This window comes from Chaetodon auriga, chromosome 11, assembly GCF_051107435.1.
Source record: "Chaetodon auriga isolate fChaAug3 chromosome 11, fChaAug3.hap1, whole genome shotgun sequence".
NCBI lineage: Eukaryota > Metazoa > Chordata > Actinopteri > Chaetodontiformes > Chaetodontidae > Chaetodon > Chaetodon auriga.
The window spans coordinates 25,641,369-25,663,443 of NC_135084.1; the positions used below are offsets into that span (position 1 = coordinate 25,641,369).

General features: G+C 42.9%; 1 protein-coding gene across 1 annotated transcript in view; it reads left to right on the forward strand.

The window, feature by feature from the left end:
• Positions 1–1,130: 1,130 nt before the first annotated feature.
• Positions 1,131–22,075, forward strand: part of kif20ba (kinesin family member 20Ba) — a 46,175-nt gene continuing 25,230 nt past the window's right edge. Inside the window, exons 1-27 of the mRNA XM_076743927.1 lie at positions 1,131–1,204; positions 1,802–1,907; positions 2,773–2,862; positions 3,197–3,319; positions 4,101–4,239; positions 5,877–6,061; positions 6,580–6,634; positions 6,958–7,164; positions 7,516–7,627; positions 7,947–8,018; positions 8,219–8,365; positions 8,922–9,084; positions 9,512–9,661; positions 9,760–9,858; positions 10,629–10,768; positions 10,864–10,984; positions 11,471–11,669; positions 12,368–12,552; positions 14,157–14,633; positions 14,885–16,077; positions 17,515–17,653; positions 18,104–18,226; positions 18,428–18,488; positions 18,626–18,751; positions 19,307–19,437; positions 19,710–19,865; positions 20,365–20,541. Coding sequence (XP_076600042.1) covers positions 1,803–1,907; positions 2,773–2,862; positions 3,197–3,319; positions 4,101–4,239; positions 5,877–6,061; positions 6,580–6,634; positions 6,958–7,164; positions 7,516–7,627; positions 7,947–8,018; positions 8,219–8,365; positions 8,922–9,084; positions 9,512–9,661; positions 9,760–9,858; positions 10,629–10,768; positions 10,864–10,984; positions 11,471–11,669; positions 12,368–12,552; positions 14,157–14,633; positions 14,885–16,077; positions 17,515–17,653; positions 18,104–18,226; positions 18,428–18,488; positions 18,626–18,751; positions 19,307–19,437; positions 19,710–19,865; positions 20,365–20,541 — 4,875 coding nt within the window. The 5' untranslated portion in view covers positions 1,131–1,204; position 1,802. The remainder of the gene's footprint in view (positions 1,205–1,801; positions 1,908–2,772; positions 2,863–3,196; positions 3,320–4,100; positions 4,240–5,876; positions 6,062–6,579; positions 6,635–6,957; positions 7,165–7,515; positions 7,628–7,946; positions 8,019–8,218; positions 8,366–8,921; positions 9,085–9,511; positions 9,662–9,759; positions 9,859–10,628; positions 10,769–10,863; positions 10,985–11,470; positions 11,670–12,367; positions 12,553–14,156; positions 14,634–14,884; positions 16,078–17,514; positions 17,654–18,103; positions 18,227–18,427; positions 18,489–18,625; positions 18,752–19,306; positions 19,438–19,709; positions 19,866–20,364; positions 20,542–22,075) is intronic.

Below are 22,075 nucleotides of genomic sequence, written 5' to 3' on the forward strand. Positions count from 1 at the left end.
TGTATCATCTGCATAAGTATGATAAGAAATATTATGTTGCTCCATGATCTGAGCTAGGGGCAACATGTAGATATTGAAAAGAAGTGGTCCGAGAATGGACCCTTGTGGCACCCCACACAGGTGAACGTAAGTGTGTCTGAATTCTGCAGATAACCATTAATCTGGCAAGTTTTGTAGTTTTTCGTGACAATTCTCAATTGTTGATTGGTTTTTTACTGGGTTACTGATGCCTCAGAGGAAATTTTGCCCCTCCACAAAGAGATCCATGACCAATAGAGACATCAGAGCCACTGATTCAGAAGTCTCGCTCTAGAGGCTAATTATATTCTGCAGATGAGCAGCTTCACTGTTTAAACAGGTGAATACAATTGGCGAACTGGTGACTTGGAGCATGTCATGTCAACATTAACATGATTTTTTTTTCCATTAATGTCAAGTGATAACCTAGCTGCGGTCATTATTAGTCCTTTCTAATGTGTAGTAATTCCTGTTTTTTGAAAAATCAGAAGACTGTTTTTGAGAGGCATCAAAATGAAAAGTATATCAAAATAACATGAAATACTTTTAATATGTTTTTAGCTAATCTTTTTACAGTGCCAATACTTCTTTCACTGCTAAAGCATTAAGTGTTTCAAATATAATATATTTAGACTAGATTTTTTTTTTGATTCAACTTTATTGTACACAGAGACAATGGAATGCAGTTCAGCATCTAACCAAAAGTACAAATAGTCATAATATCCAAAATATAAATACATGCTTGTACAATTGGCATGAGGCATGAACAGTATGAGGTATGTGTTGGTAGTGCAAGTATTTTGTATAAAACTATAAAACATGTGCAACACCATTTCATGTCAATATCAATGTCAAACTTTATTTGGTGCTAAAATTTACAGTCAGTGTTCCAGCCACATCACTGCCAATCGTCGAAGAAGAAGAAGAAGAAGAAGAAGAAGAAGAAGAAGAAGAAGAAGAAGAAGAAGACGCATTGTGGATCTCTAATTTCCAACCACAAGAGGCACTTCTGAACGCAGCACGGAAAGGACGCATGTGCAAGTTTTTCATTAATCTGATTGGTCCGTTTCAAACTCAGACCGCGGCGTGTTGTTGTGGTTCCTTAGCCTAACGTTAGTTAACGTTAGCACTCAGCAAACTTTTCTGTGTCAGTTCCTGTACCTAATGTCCCAAATAAAACTGCCAGGTAAGTGTTTTGTTGACTAATATCGCAGTTGAACTGCCACGGTTGAGTTATTTTCATAAAAGTTAGCGAGTATGCGTGACTATGTTAAAAATATCATTTGACAGGTGGGTCTGCTAGTTAGCTAACTAGCTAGCCTTTTCTCGTTAGCTAGGCTGACCCAGAAACATTGTTTGTTAACGTAGCTGTAGTGTCGCGTGAACGTAATAAACGATTAAATCTGGCGAACTAACGTTTAAAGGCTCTTATATTGACTGAATCTTCAGTAAGGGAAACATTTGCTTTGAGCTCAAGAATATCACCCACACATCCTGGCAGCACTTTCCTCTGAAGCCGTAACATTGACCTAAAGTTAGCAGAACATTTTCTGCTTCATCGTTGCGCTATGTTCACCAGCTATCTGTTAACAAAGCGGATTTAACAGCGTTAGCTGAAACAGTTGTATTCCGAATTGACGGTAAGCCCCTGAGGATTTGTACGTGTGTGCGTATCCAGTGAATACAAAAAGACAGCTTTTTGAAAGGCGAGGCGTACTGTTAAATTACTGTCCATAGAAAGCTGAAACTCCTCGGTAACCTCTTTTGTCCTTATTTGCTGCAGTATGATGGAATCAAGCCTGAGCAACAAGGCTGACAAACGGGAACAGGTAGAGGTGGACGATTTGAGGAGAGATCTCTCAGAATTCAGCACCTTACTGGACTCACAGGTAAACCTGGTAATGACAGGGTATTTCATAATGATACTATCAATACTTTTGTCCAGAATAATTGTAATGGTGTCAACATACAGATGAATATGGGGATAATATATCTGTATTAACAACATTATAAAGTGTTCACAAATTTTTGAGAAACTGCTGCACATGCATGCAGCTATAAATGGGCAGACACTGACTCCTCAATTCATATGATGAAAGAAAGAAAGGTCCTCTGCTCCATTATTGGGAGAGATTATTGTGCTATTGGTGTCAGTGTCTCATAAACTTTCTTCAAGTAACTTTGAGTGCTTCCAGGTTGATCTGTAGTTGAAAAGACAACGGATAGCTGAAAACTGGTTTCAGCAAGGACAGCCTGTCTCACTGTTTGTATGAGCACCCAACTTATTGTAAGAGACTTGAAAAACAGTGAACCTGAAGTTTAGGCCACAGTGACCTCCAGCTTCTTCCAGTGCGCACGAGGTGTAAAGCAATGAAAGCGAGTCCACCATTTTGATGCTTTCAGTCAAGGACTGGAAAGTCAGGCCACGTCCACGCTAATGCTAAAAATTTTGAAATCTGTGCTTTTGTGTCGTAAGTGGTTTTAGATCATTTTCTAAAAGCCTAAATTAAAAAGTCTAATTCCTTCTGAATTTCTTAACCTGACAGAAAAAATGCATGCTTTTTAAAATATGTCCAGTTATTCAGACCCTGTCTTTAGGATTTGAATTGATGTCTGCTCGTTATATTGTCATATAGAAATATAGATCATTTCTCATCGATCTAATCCAGATAAGAGCTTCAACGTAATACCAAAAACATGTAATCTTTCGCTTTCCTCTTGGTATTTTTGATGAAACCCTCATGTGCTGTGCAGTATTCCAGGATTGAGGAGAAGGAACACCTTCAGGTCTACCTCCGTATCCGACCCTTCACCTCAGCAGAGAGCAGTAATGGAGAGTCGCAGGTAAAAAGAAAGAGAAATAACAAGCTTCATTTGCAGGCACTCAGTCAGAAAGTAATACTGGTGTTCTTCGTAACTGCTTGGTCTTGTGGTTTTGAGAACTCTTTATGATATTTACTCAGAGCTTACTCGAAAATGCTGACCTAAAACCAGTGGTTGCGTTAAAGTCCAGATTTTCAGGTGTAAAAAATCAGACATGACTGATTTCCCTTGATAATTTTGTTGATGCTGCTGCGGTAATTTAAACAGATGTAAACAAAAACAGAATAACTGTGAAAGACAGATAAATCATGTCATCTTGTCTGTCTCCCTCTCTTCTTTTGTTTTTCACATACAGGAGTGTGTTACTATCGAGCCCCCTGACACAGTTCTGCTGAAGCCTCCCAGTTTGTCCCTCTCCGCGAGGCTTAGCGCTGAGAAATCCCTTCCGCAGACTGGACAACGCTTCCAGTTCTCTCAGGTTGGTGTTTCCTGGCTGATAGGAAAGTCAAAGAGTGAACGTCCTCTGGCCTCATAAAGCTTTCTCTTCTCTTCTAAGACCTGATATTTGCTCATTGTATTTTAATAAAGAAATGCTTTTGAATCTATTGTCACTTTTATATGATCCATTTGTGTTTCCCTCCTTTAAAGGTACAATGTGTAAGAATTGGTGAATTGTCAAAGGTCACTCCAAAGAAATACAGGGCAGCATATCACCAGAGTAACCTAGGAAGGCCAGTTTGACACGTCATGTAGCCACAGTATTTTCACATCTAACATAAAGGTTTATTTCACCCAAACCAGAGTAAGTATTAATTGAAAATAGATTTAAGAATGTTTCCTTTCTTGACATTTTCTGACTGACTTTTTTTTTTATTTATGAGAATAAAAAAATCATAAAGGGGCTTGTGAAATGTAGCAAACTCGTTACTCACATTTGTCTCCCATTTGAAACTATGTGGGGCGATGCTATCACCTCATGAGGTACAAAGCAGTATTACAGACAGATTGGGCAGATCAGATGGGCTTGCTGGTTAGCATGCTAACTTTGTGAGATATCTCTGCAACACAACACCTCGACATTTTTGACATAACGTCGAAAGTGCTACTTCATCCAGTTGATAATTGTCATTTTTTGAACGTTTTAAATTCTGTCCATATCTTACACATTGTACCTTTAAAGTCTGGACAGGTTGACAAATCCCGATCTAGAAGATGGAGTGTTTTCATTATTTTTTTAATAATTTGTTTCTGCTTATTAGGTATATGGTCCTGAGACAAGCCAGAGAGAGCTCTTTCAAGGCACATCAAAGGAGTTGGTGAAAGATGTTTTAGAAGGAGGGAACTCTCTGATTTTCACTTATGGAGTCACCAACGCTGGGAAGACCTTCACATTCTTGGGTCTGTTTCATTCTCATACATTTACATGTATCTGCCATTTAAACTAATTCAAAAATGACTTCTTGATTAAATTGGGTCAAAAATGGCACGCTGCAGTTTGGAATGTTTTTCTCAGGAGGGCCCTGGCCCTGTTTGTACCGCACACCGAGCTTGTGTAGCAACCTGGTTAGCTGTCAGGAGATCTCAGTGTGATGTTTCTAGGGCCGCACTTAAGAGTAAGAAGCTTCATTCACAGCGCTGACATTTGAATTCTAAACCAACGTCGATAATTGTCACCATATCTGCTGCATAATCTTGGAAACACAGGAGCAGCTGAAAACCTCTGTGGAAGCTTTGAATGCAAAAAGATGCCGTTTGGTACAGACCTAGTTATTTTCCATCTAACAACGATTACTAAAAATATGAAGTGTTGCTTCTAAGTGCTTCCAAAGGCAACTGGACATGTTTGTGGTTCTAGAAGACGGTTCGCCTCTCATCCAAAAGCTTCTTCAGTTCTATCTGACTGGTGGGGAGTCTCAGGCATTTTGTCCTTCTTGTTTCCAGTTTGACATGGATGGCTTCTTTCACTCCAATTTCAAACCACCTGTCTTCCCTGGCCAAAATATGTACATTATTGTCTTCAAAGGAAAGTCTCTTGTCCTTGAGGTGTAGGTGGACAGCTGAGTCTTGACCTGAGGCGTTGGCTCTCCTGTGTTGTGCCACGTGCTTGAGAAGCGGTTGCTTTGTTTCCCCAGTGTACAAGTCTGTGCATTACTTGCTGCATTGCACTGCATACACTGCATTGTTCTGCTTGTGTCTCTGTGTTTTGTCCTCAGGGTGGACAAGCTTCTGCCTAAAGGTGTTTGGACTTGATGTGAACAGGGATTTGCCGTTTGCTGAGTTTTTCAGATACCCCTGCGATGTAGGGAATGACAGTGTTGTTCTGTTAATGGTCCTTTCCTTCTTTCTGTTCTGTGTCTTTTTTTTTTTTTTTTGATGAAGGTCCAGTTTGGGTAGCCACACGTTCTGCGTTCTGAGTGCTTCCCAGATGTGTGATCTTTTTGAATCGATGAATCTGTCCAGTATTATTTCGATTCATCAACTATTCATCTGATAAAACAAGCTGCTAAATTTAACTTCCAGCATTTTATTCAAAAACCAAAAGTCATTCTTCATCTTCTTGCACAGTGCTCTCTCAAGATCTTGGCAAGTTAAGTGCAGACAAGGCCACTACAGCGAGAAAATGAAGTCACATAAATGGACAGCTGTCACTCCAGACTGTCTCTAATGGATGAAATAGTCTAAGTCCAGTTCCTCCCAGTTCCAAACTCATTGGCATTAGGTTATACCGCAGTGTCTTTCTGACCTGATTTCAACTGATCAGTGTTATCTAAATCTGCCGTCTCTGTCGGATTTGTGTCCATTTTGACGGACAAACTCACGGCTGCAGGTTGATTTAAATTACGGTTCATCTGTTTTCTCTCAGTTTTCTTGTTGATCAGAATTTTTCAGGGCAGTTAGCTTTATCAGACATTAGCATTGTTCCTGTGCATCATAACATAGACCCAAATAATCAGTGAGGAAATTTGTCACCAGCTATTTTTCTAATTGATTTTAATTGATTAGTTGTTCTAAGCCTAATGCTCTTCTCGATTCAGGTCCCGATGCTGATGCTGGTATCCTGCCCAGGTCTCTCCATGTCATTTTCAACAGCATCGATGAAAAGGTTTTCACTGGGATGAGCATCAAACCTCACCGCTGCCGAGAGTTCACAAGGCTCACCAGGGCGCAGCAGGCGGAGGAGGCGTTGTTCAAGAGAAACCTCCTCAGTCAACTTAAAGAGGTGACCTGTCTGCTCAAGGCTGTGGCGGTACTTCAGACAAGCAAGGCAGCATTTAGAGTGACAGCTGCTGTCCTGCATCAGTGTCTACACATGACTTGTTCAGGCATTACTGCAGCTTAAAGCTCATTGATTCTTGTGATCATCTTACGAGGGTTCAGTTTGCCTTTGGAGCTCAAAAAGGTCAGAAAGCCGCATACACTTAAATGTTCTTCCATAATATGTACTTCATGCCTCTAGTAGGCCTGGAAGTTTTTGATTATCCTTTTTTAAGGCCAGTGTAGTAAAAGAGGACCCTCCATCCCCCTGCCCACCTGCTGAGCAGCATGCAGCTCAGGGTGACCTGCCTGTTTCGAGTTGCCAGTTGTTTGATCGGTTCAGAGGTGTTTGGTTTCCGCTCTTGTGAAGCACTTTGTGACATTGCTGCAAAAGATAAACACACTTGTCTATAATTAATCTTAAATTAAAGAATTTAAGTAAGTGTCTTTGCCTTTTTAACATCTTTACTCCTTTCCTCGTAGAGTGAAAAGAGCAATGCCAGCCTGTTGAACTCGACCAATAAGACTCTCCTTGAAGGCAAGATTTGCTCTTTTACTCTGTTATCTCCTAATTACTCATCGGTTGTTTTTCTGCTATTTTTTTTTGCACTGCAGCTGCAAATCTGACACAGAAAGCATCTGTGCACTGTGATAATGTTGTACTAATAATTCTGATTGACAGCACGGCCTGGATTTCTAAACTTCAATGTTGAGCCCAAGGGCAGGAATGCATTTTAGAAAGTCTCATCCTGTGTTTCAATAGTAATTCGAAACCACTGCTACTATACTATACTTCTACTGCAACTGTGTGTTACCACAGAGGTTTCTAATGTTGTGTCTTATATAATGTCTCCATCGCAGACTCTTCTATGCTGGGGACGACTGTCGCAGCAGAGGACAAAATCAGCCTGGAGGTGGAAACGCACACAAAATTCTCTGTTTGGGTTTCTTTCTGTGAAATCTACAATGAGAACATTCATGACCTCCTGGAGGTGGTTCCCAGCGGGACCTTGAGGAGGACTGCCCTGCGCCTGTCACAGGACGTCAAGGGCAACGCCTTTGTCAAAGGTTTGAGTTCGGCGTTTCTCTGAAGTTAACCTTCAAAGATGTTCGTGTGTGTTTGTGTTTTGACATCGTGAAGTGCTTTGGAGTGAGAATGAGTGACAGTTCTCATATGTTTCATGTGAAATGAGCTGCACTTTCTCCATGCACTCAGTACACTCATTTATGAGTGTACTTTGCTTTCTTGTCCTCATGAACCCTGTGTGGGACATTTCCGAGGGAATGTTGATACATGAGCAGCCATGTTGCTCAATATATCGGGGCGATTGATATGTCAGGAATTCTTCAACTCAGTCAAGTGGACACCCATTCCAGTCAGTTTATATGAATATCCTGTTTTTGTGCGTTTGTATGTAGATCTGCGTTGGGTTCAGGTAAACAGTGCAGAAGAGGCTTACATGGTGATGAAGCTGGGCAAGAAGAACCAGAGCTTCTCCTCCACCCGGCTCAACCAGCTCTCCAGCAGGAGGTGAGGACAAGAGCCAAGAGCATTTACATATGTTTTCATTCAAACAGCAGTTTAACACTAAGTGCAGCAGTCAAATAATCATTAACTCCTCGGTCATTAACATAGTCAGCATCCCAACATTTCCCAAGTTTGTTCTTTCTGCTCCATTTGTGGGCAAGTTTCATTAACAGGGATGTCAGTAACATATTTACTACAAAAATCATGTTAATCTTTAAATCACAGGTGTTTTCTGGTGTAATTTCTCTGTGAAGACTGTTTTTATTCCATCTTAATACAAAGTTGCTGAAATCCGTGTTCAACTTTCTTTCTCTTTCTGTAGTCACAGTATTTTCTCCATTCGCATAATGAGAATTGAGGATGCTGGGAGCCCGAGGGTCCACACAGTAAGCGAGTGAGTGAAACCTTACTTTTAAATGGCATATAAGAACGTGTTGTCATATACCATGGAAAGGTAGAAGGTGTTGCCCACCTCTAGTTTTAGGTGTGTAACGTTTTGTTTATGAAACGAGGCAGCGTCGACAAAGTTATGAATGTACAGCATCTGCTTTTTGCCCTCGAGTCATCTTTATGTGGAAAACTGTTTGTCGTCAGGTTGAGTCTGTGTGACCTGGCTGGCTCAGAGCGATGCGCCAAGACCCAGAATAGAGGAGAGCGCCTGAAAGAAGCCGGAAACATAAACACGTCACTGCTCATCCTGGGAAAATGCATCAATGCACTGAGACACAATCAGCAGGCCAAGTGAGATCATTACCTGTCCGTCATTCTCTCTGTGTTTTTTCATGTCACATGAAAGACTTTTTTATCGTTCTTCTTTCTCACTGATTTGGTCTTCAGTGTGGCTGCATTATAGCTCTGCTCAACCTCCACTGTCAACGACAGAGAAACACATTTTGAGATTAACTGAGGAAGAAAGTTAAAATGTAGCAGCTAAGGTGACAGATATTTTCCTCTGGAGACCAGGACTGAAAGGGACCAAAACTAAAAGCAAAGGGAATATTGGACTTACATTAATCAAGTGGACACAAACCCAGTAGGATTACACAGTTGCAGTGTCTGCTGGATGTATAAATAGGAAACTTGTTTGCTGACATGTTGACATGTTTGCAGAAACAATTTAATAAGCTGGTGCTGTGAGTGTCTCCCAGCTTATATTGTTGTTTTTGTACCCTCTAGTGGCCAAGAAAGGACTAATGCAGCTTTAGCTCATTAAAAGAAAGTTCTGTGTAAGTTTACAGCACCGCAAGCACGATATCAATACCAACTAAGCTGCTTGTTTGCCTGCTTCCTCCCTCAGGCTGCTTCAGCATGTTCCCTTCAGGGAAAGCAAGCTGACCCACTACCTGCAGGGCTTTTTCTATGGTCGAGGTAAAGCCTGTATGATCGTCAACATCAACCAGTGTGCCTCCGTGTACGATGAGACGCTCAATGTCCTCAAATTCTCTGCTGTGGCACAGAAGGTGCGTACACATTTTCTCTATCCTATTCATTATGTCTTACTGTGCTTTTCTCTCTGGGGGTTCCATCTTTCTTTCAGCTGCAGAATTTTGCAAAATATATTCAAATGATTATGGCTGTTATGCTTTTCACGTCATGGGTAAGATAGGCAGGATGTTATATTGTGTGATAGCAGATGTTTTTTCTCCAGAAATGATTCAAAGATAGCTGTGCAGGTACGCACACATACACAAACGCAGACACTCACAGCGGGAAACGTGCATGCACAGTTTGAACAGTCGAAGTCCCTCCTCTTTATTTTTTGTGGTAAGCTGTGCAGTAAGACTGAATTTGTCCGTATATCATATTATCCATACGTGGATATCATGTGACTAACCAGACGACCACATCAGATTTAGGAACTGACTAAAAGAAATTGTCTGTTTCCAGGTTGTGGTTCTGTCCACCAAGCACCTTCCCATCATGCCCCAGAAGTCCAACAGTGAGGTACCTTTCATCAACAGTACCGAGAGGAAGGCTCTTTGCGGCAGCAGGCGGAGCTCCTTGATTGGCTGGGATAGTAGCCTGGAGGATGTACAGGTGAGGTGGAAGGGATTCCCGCTAATGCCTTCCTTAATATTTAATATTTTATCGCTAGATAAATCTTCACTATGTTGTTATTAAAATCATTTGTCCAGGAGGATGAGGAAGAGGAAGAAGAGAGCCAGATGGAGGACACGATGGATCAGACCGACAGTGAAGAAGATAAAATTGTCATTGCGAAAGCAACACACCGGGTAAGTTCCTTACTTTTTAATTTCATACACTGAAAATTAGCACAGAGAGCAAAATCACCGATGAGACATCAGGGGGTAAGAATACGTTTAGTTTAAGACAGATTGAAACCTAGTGTAATTAAGGCACACTGTTTATAGAAATGGGACACATGCTAAAGAATCAGATGAGTCTCAGTATTAATGAACGCTTAGGACTCACAAATGTATTTCATGAGTTATGTGTGAATGGCTCTCCACGAATGTAATTGTCAGTGCAAAGAAAACTGGCTACTTTAATAGGGACAACTGTTCAACTGCTCATTAATGCAAACATCAGATCTGCCAATCGTGTGACAGCATCTCTGAACACATCAAACCTTGCAGCAGATAGGTTACAGCAGCAGAGGACCATACCGGGTGCCGCTCCTGTAGGCAATGAACCAGAAACTGAGGCTACAATTTGCACTAAAATTACCCAAGTTTGGACAATACAACACAGGAAAAATGTGGCTTGGCCTGATGAAATTGTGATTTCTGCTGTGGCAATCAAGTGGTAGGGTCAGAATTTGACCTAAACAACTCGTTAACATGGATCCATCATGCCTTGTATCACCACTTTAAGCCGGTCACTGTCCTCGAAGGCCTCCAGAGTCACCAGGTCAATTCAGCCGAGCACCTTTGGGATAATGGATGTGTGTAAATGTGTAAATCTGGGTTCCTAATAAAGTGGCCGATGAGTGTGTAAAGCATAACTTTTTCAATTTTAAAACTTTTTGTCGTGTGTTCCTCAGAGGCAGGTGGCGCTGCTGAAACAGCTGAAGGTACAGCTGAAGAAGGAGCGAGCAGAGAGCCTCCTCATGGAGGCGCGAGTCCGGGAGGAAATCAGCAGGGAGTTCTCAGAGCTCTTCTCTGAGATGCAGAATGACTACGAGTGAGGCATTTTTGTTTGTGTGCGTTTGTGGGTGTCTAGGAAAGTTTTGAGTCTGATTTTCAAGTCATACAAATGTGTGTGTGTGCTTGTGTCAGTGAACGCCTCGTGAGGGAGAGAGAAGTATTAGAGGAGCGAGCAGAGAGGAGGCTGGAGATCTTCAAGAACCTCATTGACAAAATGGCCACTGCTGGACCCGGTCCAGATACACACGCCATGGTAACATCATCTCTCTTTTCCTTGGATCATAAATAAAACAGTGTTTTGTGTACTTAATGGCTGTTTAAATATTATGAATGCAGATTTTTGATGAACTGGAAAGGCTGGATTAGATGCGCATGCAGTTGCATCTTAGTGACATGATTTGTGTGCTGCACTCACCCTGTTCTCACTAACAGAGTCGCTTTAATTATTGAGTTTGACCTGTCTTTGACCTGCGTCCGCCTACAGCCTGCCATTGAAATAATAATGATTCCCGTTGGAGCGACTTCATTCGCTGTGAGAGCAAAAGGAATTGCAAGGTTTCGACGGGCTGTTTGATCTTTTTGACATCCTATTTTAATTAACCATAGAAATTGATTCGCAGCCACTCGAGCAGGTATCGTGTTTGAGGATACTCTGACTGGTGTGGCTGAAACCTCAATGCTCTGACTGTGCTCACTAAAATCACAGCCTAGTTTTTCTGATGTTTGCTTGCCGCTACAGGACAAATCTCTGGACTCCCACTCCTCTGATTTGGCAGGCATGGAGATGGCCACAGAGGCTGCTCATAAATGTCTGGGCTCAGGCCGAGCAGGAGCTCAGGGAGACAGAAGAGACGCTGTAGAGGAGCTGGAGGGGAAGGTGCTGGAACTTAATGAGCCCCAGCAGAAAGTCCAAGAGCAGATGGCTCACAAACACAATGGTAAAAAAAAAACATCTGAATCCATCCATTAATCTGTCAGAAAGGCAAATGAAAGAGGAAATTACAAACTGAGCTGTTCTCCCTTCAGTTATAGTTTGTGGATTTTAGAGGACTGATGCAAATTTGTAAATATTCCCAGCATCCAAAGGCATAAGTTCATGGCCTCTGTGCGTGTTTTCTGAGATCCAGCACACATTTACGGACCAGTTCACACGTGTCCCACTTATGTTTCTCAGAAAAGTTCATTAGAAAGCAGCTGTAAAGACAGCTGCTCCCAGTGCAGCCTGTGGGTTGTCCCAAGGTACAGAAACTGACATGTACATTTTCAGTGTTTGTTTGAATAAAAGCAGAACTTTTTTGCATGGCTAGGTGTCAGTAATGCTATGGGGGAAACAGGTTATTTTGTCATTTGGCTGAACTGACTTGAAGACAAGTTATCCACAGGCATGATGGCTGTGCAGTACATTTCAGTGAGACAGCCAAATGAAAGAAGGCATTAGACTGTTTGCTTGACAATAATAACAATAACATTTACATAATAACATTTTATTTAGAAATGTCATGTTTTAGAATCCAAATGTCAATAATTGAATCACCTTCATACAACCAGTATAAAACTATCGCTTTGACAGTTGGATACAGTGACAGTGCATCACCTCCAGCCTACTTTTCACGTCCTGTTTTGTGTTATTTCCCAGGTGAGGCCAGTGGAGGAGAGAATGGAGAGAAAAGGAGGCTTCTGCTTCAGCTACAGGAGAAGTCATTAGAGGTTTCTCACCTGGAGAAACAGCTGGGAGACCTGCAGAAGGCTGTCCAGCTGGGCTCACAGGGCCACTCCTTGCTGGTCGAGGACGGGCGCTCATGTGAAAGAGAGCAGTTGCAGGTAAGGAGCGCATAATCAGGCGGAGGTACTCAATGTCCAGAAAGAAAAGCAATGCCGTCATTGTCCTCACAGCTGTTAGTCAAGCCAGTCGAGCTGGTCGAGCATGATCTCATCTCTTACACTGTTTGGATTATGGTTTGTTTTGTCCAGAGAAAGATGTATGCACTGTTTTGCAGCTCTGTTAATGTATGCTGCCACAGACCTGTGATATTGACCAATGAGCATTTCCACTAAATCACGTTAGGTGGTGCAACAGGTGGCGCTTGTGCACAGGACAAGGGGTAGAGAGATGTGAAAGGACATCCACATTTACATCCACTTTCTTCAGCAGCTGCTCAAACAATGCTGTGCACCAGTACATTGGCATTGGCCAAAAAAGTGCAGACTGACCAACTGTTGTTGTGTTTATTTCTGTGTGATTGGCTGTTTATTTAGGTCTGTACATATTGATTAAAAATATCTGAAGCTTATCACCATTATCTATGTAAATTTTATCAGGATCCCCTTTGGAGATCGCCCAGCCCTCTGCTTATGTGCAGTCGCATTGTGAAAGAGGAGAAATGTCAATATCAGTCTTTCTCCAGAGTGACTCATCCCACTTTTAAACCAATGACCTGTTCACAAACTTGGCTTTCTTCCCCAGGCTGTCACTGGCCTACATAGTACCCGCCAAGCATGTATGTCTGAGGCTCATTCATATCTAACGGCTCATTGACCGTAAGTCTTACTGCAACAGTAAAGGTACTCAATTATAATATATCATCACTAAGAAAAAATATATAACAAAAATGTCAGTAATCCATAGTGAGAGTCTTCCCTTTTGGTCATTCCTGGACTGCAGGACAAACACAACAGGCTGATGACATGCACACCGTGTATGGTTGCAGCGACAAAGACTCCCATAGCGTTAGTTGTTTCTTTGGCACGGTCCGAATCTCCAGTGAGAGGCTGCCTGAACGCTGTAGGGAGGACTCGCCTTCCAGTCTGTTTGTCTCATTCTGCTTATTGATTGACATTCGATGATGTTGTTGTAAATCGCATGTTTGAAGTGTTTCCTGACTTCAGTAGACTGATGTCCGCATACAGCTTTCATCCTACCAATGATCGTCACTCCAACTAACTAGGAAGCCGTAATGCTCCCATACAAACAGATCTGAGTGTCATGGGAGGATCCTCTAGCTCTGGTCTCTCATTTGTGTTTGCCATTCAGATGCCAGTACTACCACATATAGCATGCTAGTTGGCTTAGCCAAGCTTGTATCAGCTTGGTAGACTACAACTAGTACACTGCCTTTCAGGGTAAACCTTGTGCTGTAGAATTGCTCTTTTGCATGTGCGGGTAATAGGCATAGATAGAATAATTTCATAGTAATTGTTTGGGTCACGGGGTGTGAACCAAACGTCCTGTGCTCAGTGGTTTGGAACGAATACACATACCGTTACACCCCTATCTTTTGAAGTAATGACTTAAAACATGAAAAGCCTCTTTAAAACAACATGCTGCAAGACATCTCTGTTTTCAGTGACGCTCCCCACCCTTGCTAAGTCCATTGAATGCTGTTTAAACTTTAAAATAGGAATTAATCAATACTCCTCCCACCCAGGAGGCATTGGCTGCCCTTGAGAAGGAGAAGAGAGGGAGAGAAGATGCCCTCGCTGCTTTGGGATATCAGACTATGGGAAAAGAGGAGGCACTGGCATCCTTAGAGGAGGAGAGGAAAGCTAGGGAGGAGGCCCTTGCCGCACTTGGGGAGCTGAAGAGAAGCAAGGAGGAGGTGCTAGCATCCCTCAAAGAAGAGAAAACAGGCAACGTGAAGGCCATGGCAGCCCTTGAAGCTGAGAGGAAAGCCAAGGAGGAGGCCATTGCAGCCCTTGAAGAAGAGAAGCAGAGCAAAGAGGACCTACGTGCTGCTCTTGGTGAAGAGAGCTGTGGCAAAGAGGCAGCTCAGTCTGCGCTGGAGGTCACCAGGAAGGAGGTCAGCACGCTGGTTGAGGAGAGAGAAGAGAGGCAACAGGAGAGTGATGCACTTCGACAAGAAGTCAGAGAGCTGACCGCCAAACTAGAAGCTACAGAGTGCCAGGTAGGCTACGGTATGATTTTAACTATGTGGCCAAATTTAACAGTAAATCCACTGCCCCAGAGTAGGGAAGATATTACTGAAAATGCTACTGGCGGGAAAATTTCATGCCGATAACATGATAGTTCAGTTCTTGGCTGTTCGGGGTCTGACATAATAAGAATAATAATTGTAGAATAATGTTATAATAATCTTTTTTTGTCTTGTTACTCCTAAGAGAGTAAAATAAGTGATATTTGTGGAAATTACCACAGGTGACTGCAGAGACAGAGGAAGCTGAACAAGCGTTTGTCCAACTCAAAGCTGCTCAGGCACAACTGGACGAACAGTCCAAGAAGATCCTGGAGAAAACTTCCCAGATCCACGCCCTGACGAGTGAAGTTCAGAGCCTGAAACAGGAAGTGCAGACTTCAGCAGCATCATCCGGCGGTGACAGTGATCGGCTGAGAGATGAAGTGTCAGAGCTTAGGAAGAGTCTGGCTGAAGAAAAGGAGAAAAATGAGAGCAAACACAAACAAATGCTGGAGCTGGAGCAGGAGCTAGAGCAAGTAAAAGAACAGTTGGCACACCGACAGCTGATCTCTGACCAGCAGCTGGAGCAGTTTACCGAGAAGCTGAATCAGCAAGAAGCTGCTTCAAAACGGCAAGCTGAAGAGCTGAGACAGAAGCTTCGGGAGCAAGAAGAGATATCGCAGCAGCCACTGGATGAGCTCAGATCCAAGCTCGAGTGCCAGGAGCTTGCTTCCAAAGAGGAAGTAGAGCAACTGAGAGCAGAACTTGAAGAACAAAGGCAGACCTTTGAGAAGCAGGTAGAGGTTCTCAATGAACAAGAAGTGATATCACAACAGCAGTTGGAGGAGTTAAAATCCAAACTGAGTGAAGAAAAAGCAACCTCCGGCAAACTTTTAGATGATCTAAAGCAAAAGCTCAGCAAGCGCGAGCAAACTGCTGAGCTGCTCAAGGCAGAAACCGAAGAGGCTAGGATTCAAGTTTCAAACAGTTCCTCTAGCTCTGCTGCTGAAGAAGCTCTCAAGAGGTTGAACTCTGATCTTCAGACTGAGGTTGCATCCCTGAGAGCAATGGTCTCCAACATAGAAGAAGCAAAGAAGTCTCCCAGCAAAACTGAAGCTCAACAAGCCTCTTCAGAGGAGGAGAGGATGCTTAAAGAAAAGGACAGACAGGTGGAGGAGAGGCTGGCTGAGTTGGAGAAAGCGAAAGAGAGAGAGGCAGAGCTGCAGAGAAAACTGCAGGAAAAGGAGGCACAGGTAACATCACTGGAGAAGAGCTTGCGCGAGGCGCAGGAGCAGCGGGAGGACGAGGAGAGCCAGGCAGTCCATGAGGCGCGGCGCAGGGAGGTGGAAAGGCGCAGGGAGCTGCTGGCTGTGGCACACGAAGCCATCGCTCAGAAGGACGCCGAGCTGGAGAAGAAAGCTGAGGAGATCAGCAGGTAAGCAGCTATTTTCTTTCAGTCAGGAAATTACATCTGTTTACAATGAGCCCACCCCTGTTTACAGTGAGATGTCTCATCAGAGAACTTGAGTTTTACTTTAAAAATACTCAAAGTGGGTATACTTACTTTGCACTGTACCGTTCACACTACGTTTAGTCTAGGGTTACAGCTCTGCGAGGTCTGTCCCTGACATTCTGGATCACCTCATGATGTTGTGCTTCTTTGAGGTCAAAATCAATTTTATTGATATAACTCAATATTGCAAATTTGCCTCAAGCGGCTTTACAATCTTTGCAGCATACGATCTATCCTTAGACCCTCTGCTCTGACATATAGTCAAATCTCAACATCCACATGCCCACTCAGACCATCTGATGATCTTAAACTTGGGCTCGGATTTTTGTATGTATCCCAGGACTTATGATTTATCCTGGGGTAACAAATGCAAGCTTTACATGTAGTTAAGCAGTTCAGGTCAGCCTGGAGCTGAGAATATTACTGTGATGATATTTAAGTAGGAAATAAATCTCTCTCTGGTTTAGCATTCCCACTATTTAACCTCTGTGGGGTCACTATCACGGTCGTTGAAAGCACTTGGGTGTGGCTGGCTGTGTCACATGTGTAAAACGTTGTTAAATCTCCTGAGAATGACTGAAAGGACAGCGTTGTAGTGGGGATCAGTGGTGTAGAAGAGGACGAGGTCTACCAGCCAGTTAGAGCTGAAGAAGCCGCTTAGTTTCTTTCACCAAGTCCAGTTGGTGTTGATGCTCTTTTCCCAAGCTGCGAGCCCCAGTATTGAAGTCATTCTTCGACAGAATTAGAGGCGTTCAGTTCCCTTAGTTTTTGTTAATGGTAGGTCTCTGCTTACCTGCTTAACCTTTAGGGCTTCATAAAGTGTCTGATAAGCAATATGAAATGAAACCTGAACTACAGAGGATAGCAGTAATAACACACCTGTATATTTGATGATTTTCCTCTCCAAATCCCTTCATGAGACAGGTAATACTCTGAAACAGTTTCAAAATGAGATTTTGTCTCTTGCTTGTTCTTTATCCTTCTGTATAAACAAGACTCATCAGTAAAATAAGTGTCTCAACAGTCAGAGACAAGTCTTGCTTTGTTAAAATTCAGACATTTTCATTTTGCGTTATATCCCTTTTTCTGATTCAGTCAAAGGCACTTAAGAAATCTCTGTCTAACTCATTGAAACAGACCCTCATTAATTTATTTAGAATTATAGGCTTCACAATAAATGAAGAATATTTGACATCAAAACATTTCCATTGTAAAAGAATCATGATGTGCTTCCTCACAGAATGTTTTGATTGTTCGCCCCCTGGTGTTACTGCAGAGAACAACGCATTGGGCGTCAGCACTGGTGGTGCTCTGGACACAATGGTAGCATGTCATTGTTATCTTGTCTCACCCTCCCAGACTAAAGGAAACTGCCAAGCAGGAGTCAGACAAAGCCAAGAGCCTCAGCCTCGACCTTCAGAGGAAAGAAGACGACACTTCAGACCTCAAAGAGAAACTAGCTGACTACAAGAAGCAGATCCAGCAAGTCCAGAAGGAGGTAGAAACAAAACGTTGTCTTATGACAAAATAAGAAAGTGAACTGCCGGTAAAAATGGGTGTTCTGATACATTTGCAGATAGATTTCAGCTTCAGAGACAGAAGCCTCTCTGGCAAAGACAGATCCAGTGTGTTAAGAGAGCAGAGACATGAGCTGAGGCACACGACACACTTTGCTGCACTGTGCAGAATGGCAGCAGTGATGGAGCCCAAACGGGACACAGCTGCACATGGTGGACACTTACATGGTTTCAACTGTGCTGCACTCTCCAGATTTGACTTATCTTTTTCTGTTTCTAAAGGTCTCACACGTTCTAACATTTTCATGCTTGCTTAAAAATATTCCAAAGCCCAGAAAAAGACTACAGTTCAGTTCAGAGAACACAAAACTTTCCACTTCACCGGATACTGATTGGACACTCATGTAAACAGCAGCCTTTCTTTTCTCAAGATCTCAGCCATGAGAGAAGAGGAAAGGGTTTTGAGGCAGAAGCTGTCTGACATGGAAAAGGCCAAGAAGCAGCTTCAGTCTGACCTCGCCAATAGAGACAGAACCATCCAGCAGCTCAGAGTGGTGAGATAATCTGACTTTCACTTTTCCCTTTACCGTACCACGTCTCTGAAGGCTTTAGCTCCGTTTGCCCGGCAAGAGAAGCACCATCTTCCTGTTGTGTGCCAATAAGCAATCCAACAGATTTCCCTAAGACTGCCTCCATACTGGTATGTTGTGTTGTCTTTCCTCTTCTCTTCATCCCCACCTCCTCCTGCCCTTTAGGAACAATCACCTGACACCAAGTCTGACCAGACACTCCCGCTCTATCAGAAGGCCTGTAAAGGTAAATGATGGGTGTCTTTGTGGAAAGAGATCTGCGAGGCCACTGTTTTGTGGGGATGCAGCTAATGATTGTCGTTTGGTCTTTAAAAAAATGTAAGGGAAGAAGTAAGAAGTCCCTTCACCTTTTATCAATCATAGACCTTGAAGCCAAGGAGCGCGTGATGGAGGACATGCGTTTGGCTCTGACGGAGCAGGAGGAGACGCAGGACCAGATGGAGCAGGTCTTGGAGGAGAAACTTAACCTCATCCAGGAGCTCTCCAGTGGTAAGTCATGAGATGTGAAAAATAAAGAAAGAAAGCAAACAGGTGTTTTGAAAAGACTGTGGATTTCATTGTTTTGAATCAGAAAGAGGTTTGGCACATGGACAGCTTAGTGTAATCCTCTTATCCCCGCAAACTGCAGGAAAACAAGAATGTTTATAAAAGACAGTAAATGAAACCGACTGGACACGGAGTCTGGAGGAAACTTGTATTTTCTCATGGCCACAAGACATTTTAATTGGATGCTTAAGTCAAGTCAAGTGCTTGAGTCAACAGTGTTGCTTCACTATCAGGACAGAAACACAGAGGGTGAAGAATGAGACACTATGTTACACCACAGCAAGATACACACATGAACCAAGAGGCGAAGAAAACGGAAAAACGCGACTTTACTCCACTGTGATTACTTACTGGAGCAATAAGAGGAAAGACAAACCCTCATAGGGCAGATAACGCCATGCAGCTGCCATGGCCCTAATTAAAAGAGTTAGACTAAAAGTGCTTTTTTCATCTTTGAACAATTTTCTGGTTTTAATTTTCTGGTTTTGACCATTGCAGAGGTGGAGAAATTGAGAGGAATGTTGTTGCATCAGGACCATGGACACGCCTCAGACCGTCGAGACAGCGTCCTGTCAGATGAAATGAAAGTGGCCAAACGGGAAGCTGCCCAGGCTCAGGAAAGCTTGAAGGTAATGACGGGAAGTTACTCGCAAATGGTGTGCTCGATGGCAGGACTGGATATGAAGTCAATTTTTGTAATTTGACTGAATCACGCAAGGTCTCATTCCAATCGGAGTATTGATGATTAACAGATAATTAATCTCAAATATATATCAAGAATATTTTCCTGTGTTGAACAATTGATAATCTACTTACGTTATTCAGACAGACCTCTGCTGTTGATTAGTTGCGTAAAATGAGAACGGAAAATTTTCAGTTTGTATCATTTGTGTGTGTCCAGCTGTGTGCAGAGAAACACCAGGCCGAACGCAAAAGGTGGCTGGAGGAGAAGCTGTCCCTGATCGGCCAAGCTAAAGAGGCGGAGGACAAGAGGAACCAGGAAATGAGGAGATTTGTCGAAGACCGAGAACGCTACACCCGTCAGCAAAGCCAGCTGGTAAGAAAGGGATGAAATGCAAACATGATAAACATGTTGGCAGCTTCCAGAACGTGGCACCAGGTCTCAGAGCGGAGGGCTGAGGCTGCACAGAGGACGAACGATCTGATTCGGTTCAGTTATGTTTTTTGCCCCACTTGTGTTAACGGCGTAAGAAAAGAACATTTCTCGTTTTATACTCATCCAGCAGATTTATTTTTTGATCTGTTGATCATTTCAGCCTCATTGGTACGATACCGGCAGCAGGGTGGGAAATGAGCTTTTTAAAATGTGAACAGAAAAATGTCCAAATTCATCAGCTGCTCAGTAGTAAACCATTATTTTGTGTCTGAAATGAACCAGCCACTCTCATTTACCAGCATTTGGCTGGTGGCTGGCACTGATTTCCCACCCTGCTCTAGAGCTCTGATATTGTCATTTTACAGTTTTTTACTCACACACACATGCAGTACCAGTATTTTACACCGTATATTTTCATGTACATTTTCCTCTTTGTCAGGAGTCCTTGTCATCCCAGCTGGCTGAGAAGGAGCAGACCATGGAGAAGTGGAGGAAGGAGAGAGACACTCTGGTCTCGGCTTTGGAGGTCCAGCTGCAGAAGCTTCTCACCAGCCAAGCGGAGAAAGACAAACTCATCCAGCAGCTACGCCAAAATACCACACAGACGCCACAAGAGGTCAGTATGGCATCGAGATGATCAGAGGCACGGGGACCACACACTGAAGATGTAAGCTGTCACAAGTGGCTGCTTTTCACATCGAAGAGACTGACCACAAGAATTTGGGTGAAACATCTTAAAACGTTAGATCTGAGTTGAGTTGAAGGGGAGCTGGAGATGAGGTGGAAGACGAAGGTTAAAGAAGGTTCTTTAAAGCACAAGTGACTATTTCAGACAATGGATGAGCAGGAAAAGTGTTGTCTCTAATCTCTTAGTCAGATAACATTCGTCTTGTGAATAAAGTCCTTTGGCTTTAATGGATTATTCAACCGTCTGTAACAAAACCTGAAAAAACATAGCTGCTCTCCTCTGTGTGAAATGTCCTGGTATGTTTAACCTGTGCAGACACTCCAATCAGTGATGTTAGAGCAATTGGTTCTCATCATCTGTCAGGGCAAAACACCTGCTGTGACGTTATTGATCGGGCTTTAGCCAGAGGTGAAACTTTAGTGAAAGGTTGAACCCGCAGAGTGCACTGCATCAACAGTTTTCTGCCCCATTTCATTCACTGTTGATTTACCTTTTAGATGGGATTTACTGGGACAGCAGAAACCTATTGTTGTGCAGGGATGGAGGCTGAAAAGCATCTGTCAGCCAGCAACATTACCGAATCCCTCAAGAAGGCGGGGAGGGAGGGAAGGAAGGGTCACTGCTCAAATGCAGTTTGTCTAAAAATTCCTCAGATAAAGATGCATAAGAATTCCTTATTCTTTTTATGAATGAGGTTCTGTGATGTTACCCAGCAGACGAGTCTTGGTGCAGAGATTCTCTCAGTTTTGTCGCAGTTGCAGAGATTTTGGGTTTGTAGTTTGATTAGTTCCATTTTGGACTGCTAACGCGGAGCCATATCTCTGTTCCACATTTCAGTATTTGGCACTTTGCTCTCTCACATTTTGTCCTCTCAGAGCTTTTGTGTGGTTTTCAAAATAACATAATTTCTTGCATTGTGACCAGACAGCCTCCCTTGGATAACTGCAGAACAGGCAGCATGAAGGGCAGGCTGGAATGAGTCACCACATTAAACTGATGCCACGCTCAATGTCTCATAGGACCGCATTGATTTAAAAATTTGTATAAGACAGAATTTGGGTGAGAATTGCAGCTAATTTAATGCAGGTGTTTCTATCTGCAAAGCCACAAATGACATGAAAGACACTCCGGCTGCAGCAGAAGTGTCCAAACTACAGTGTGAATCATACGATTTTATCAACAAGTAAGAGTTCAGATAGGATGCTGTCATGGTCCTCAACATTCGTTCTAAATCTGAAAGTCGTTTGACTCCGATTCATGCAAAGATTCCTTTTTACAACCAGCAATTCATCACACTGCATAATATTTCACACTGATTATTCATATTGTAGACAAAGATGGCGTAAGCTGTTGAACTGCTGGCCAGTTAAATATGTATGTATTGAATTAGGCTGTACAGAGAGTTGTTTCTGTTATTCTCTTCTCCTCATTTATGTAAATGGGGCCTTGCTTTCTGGAGTGA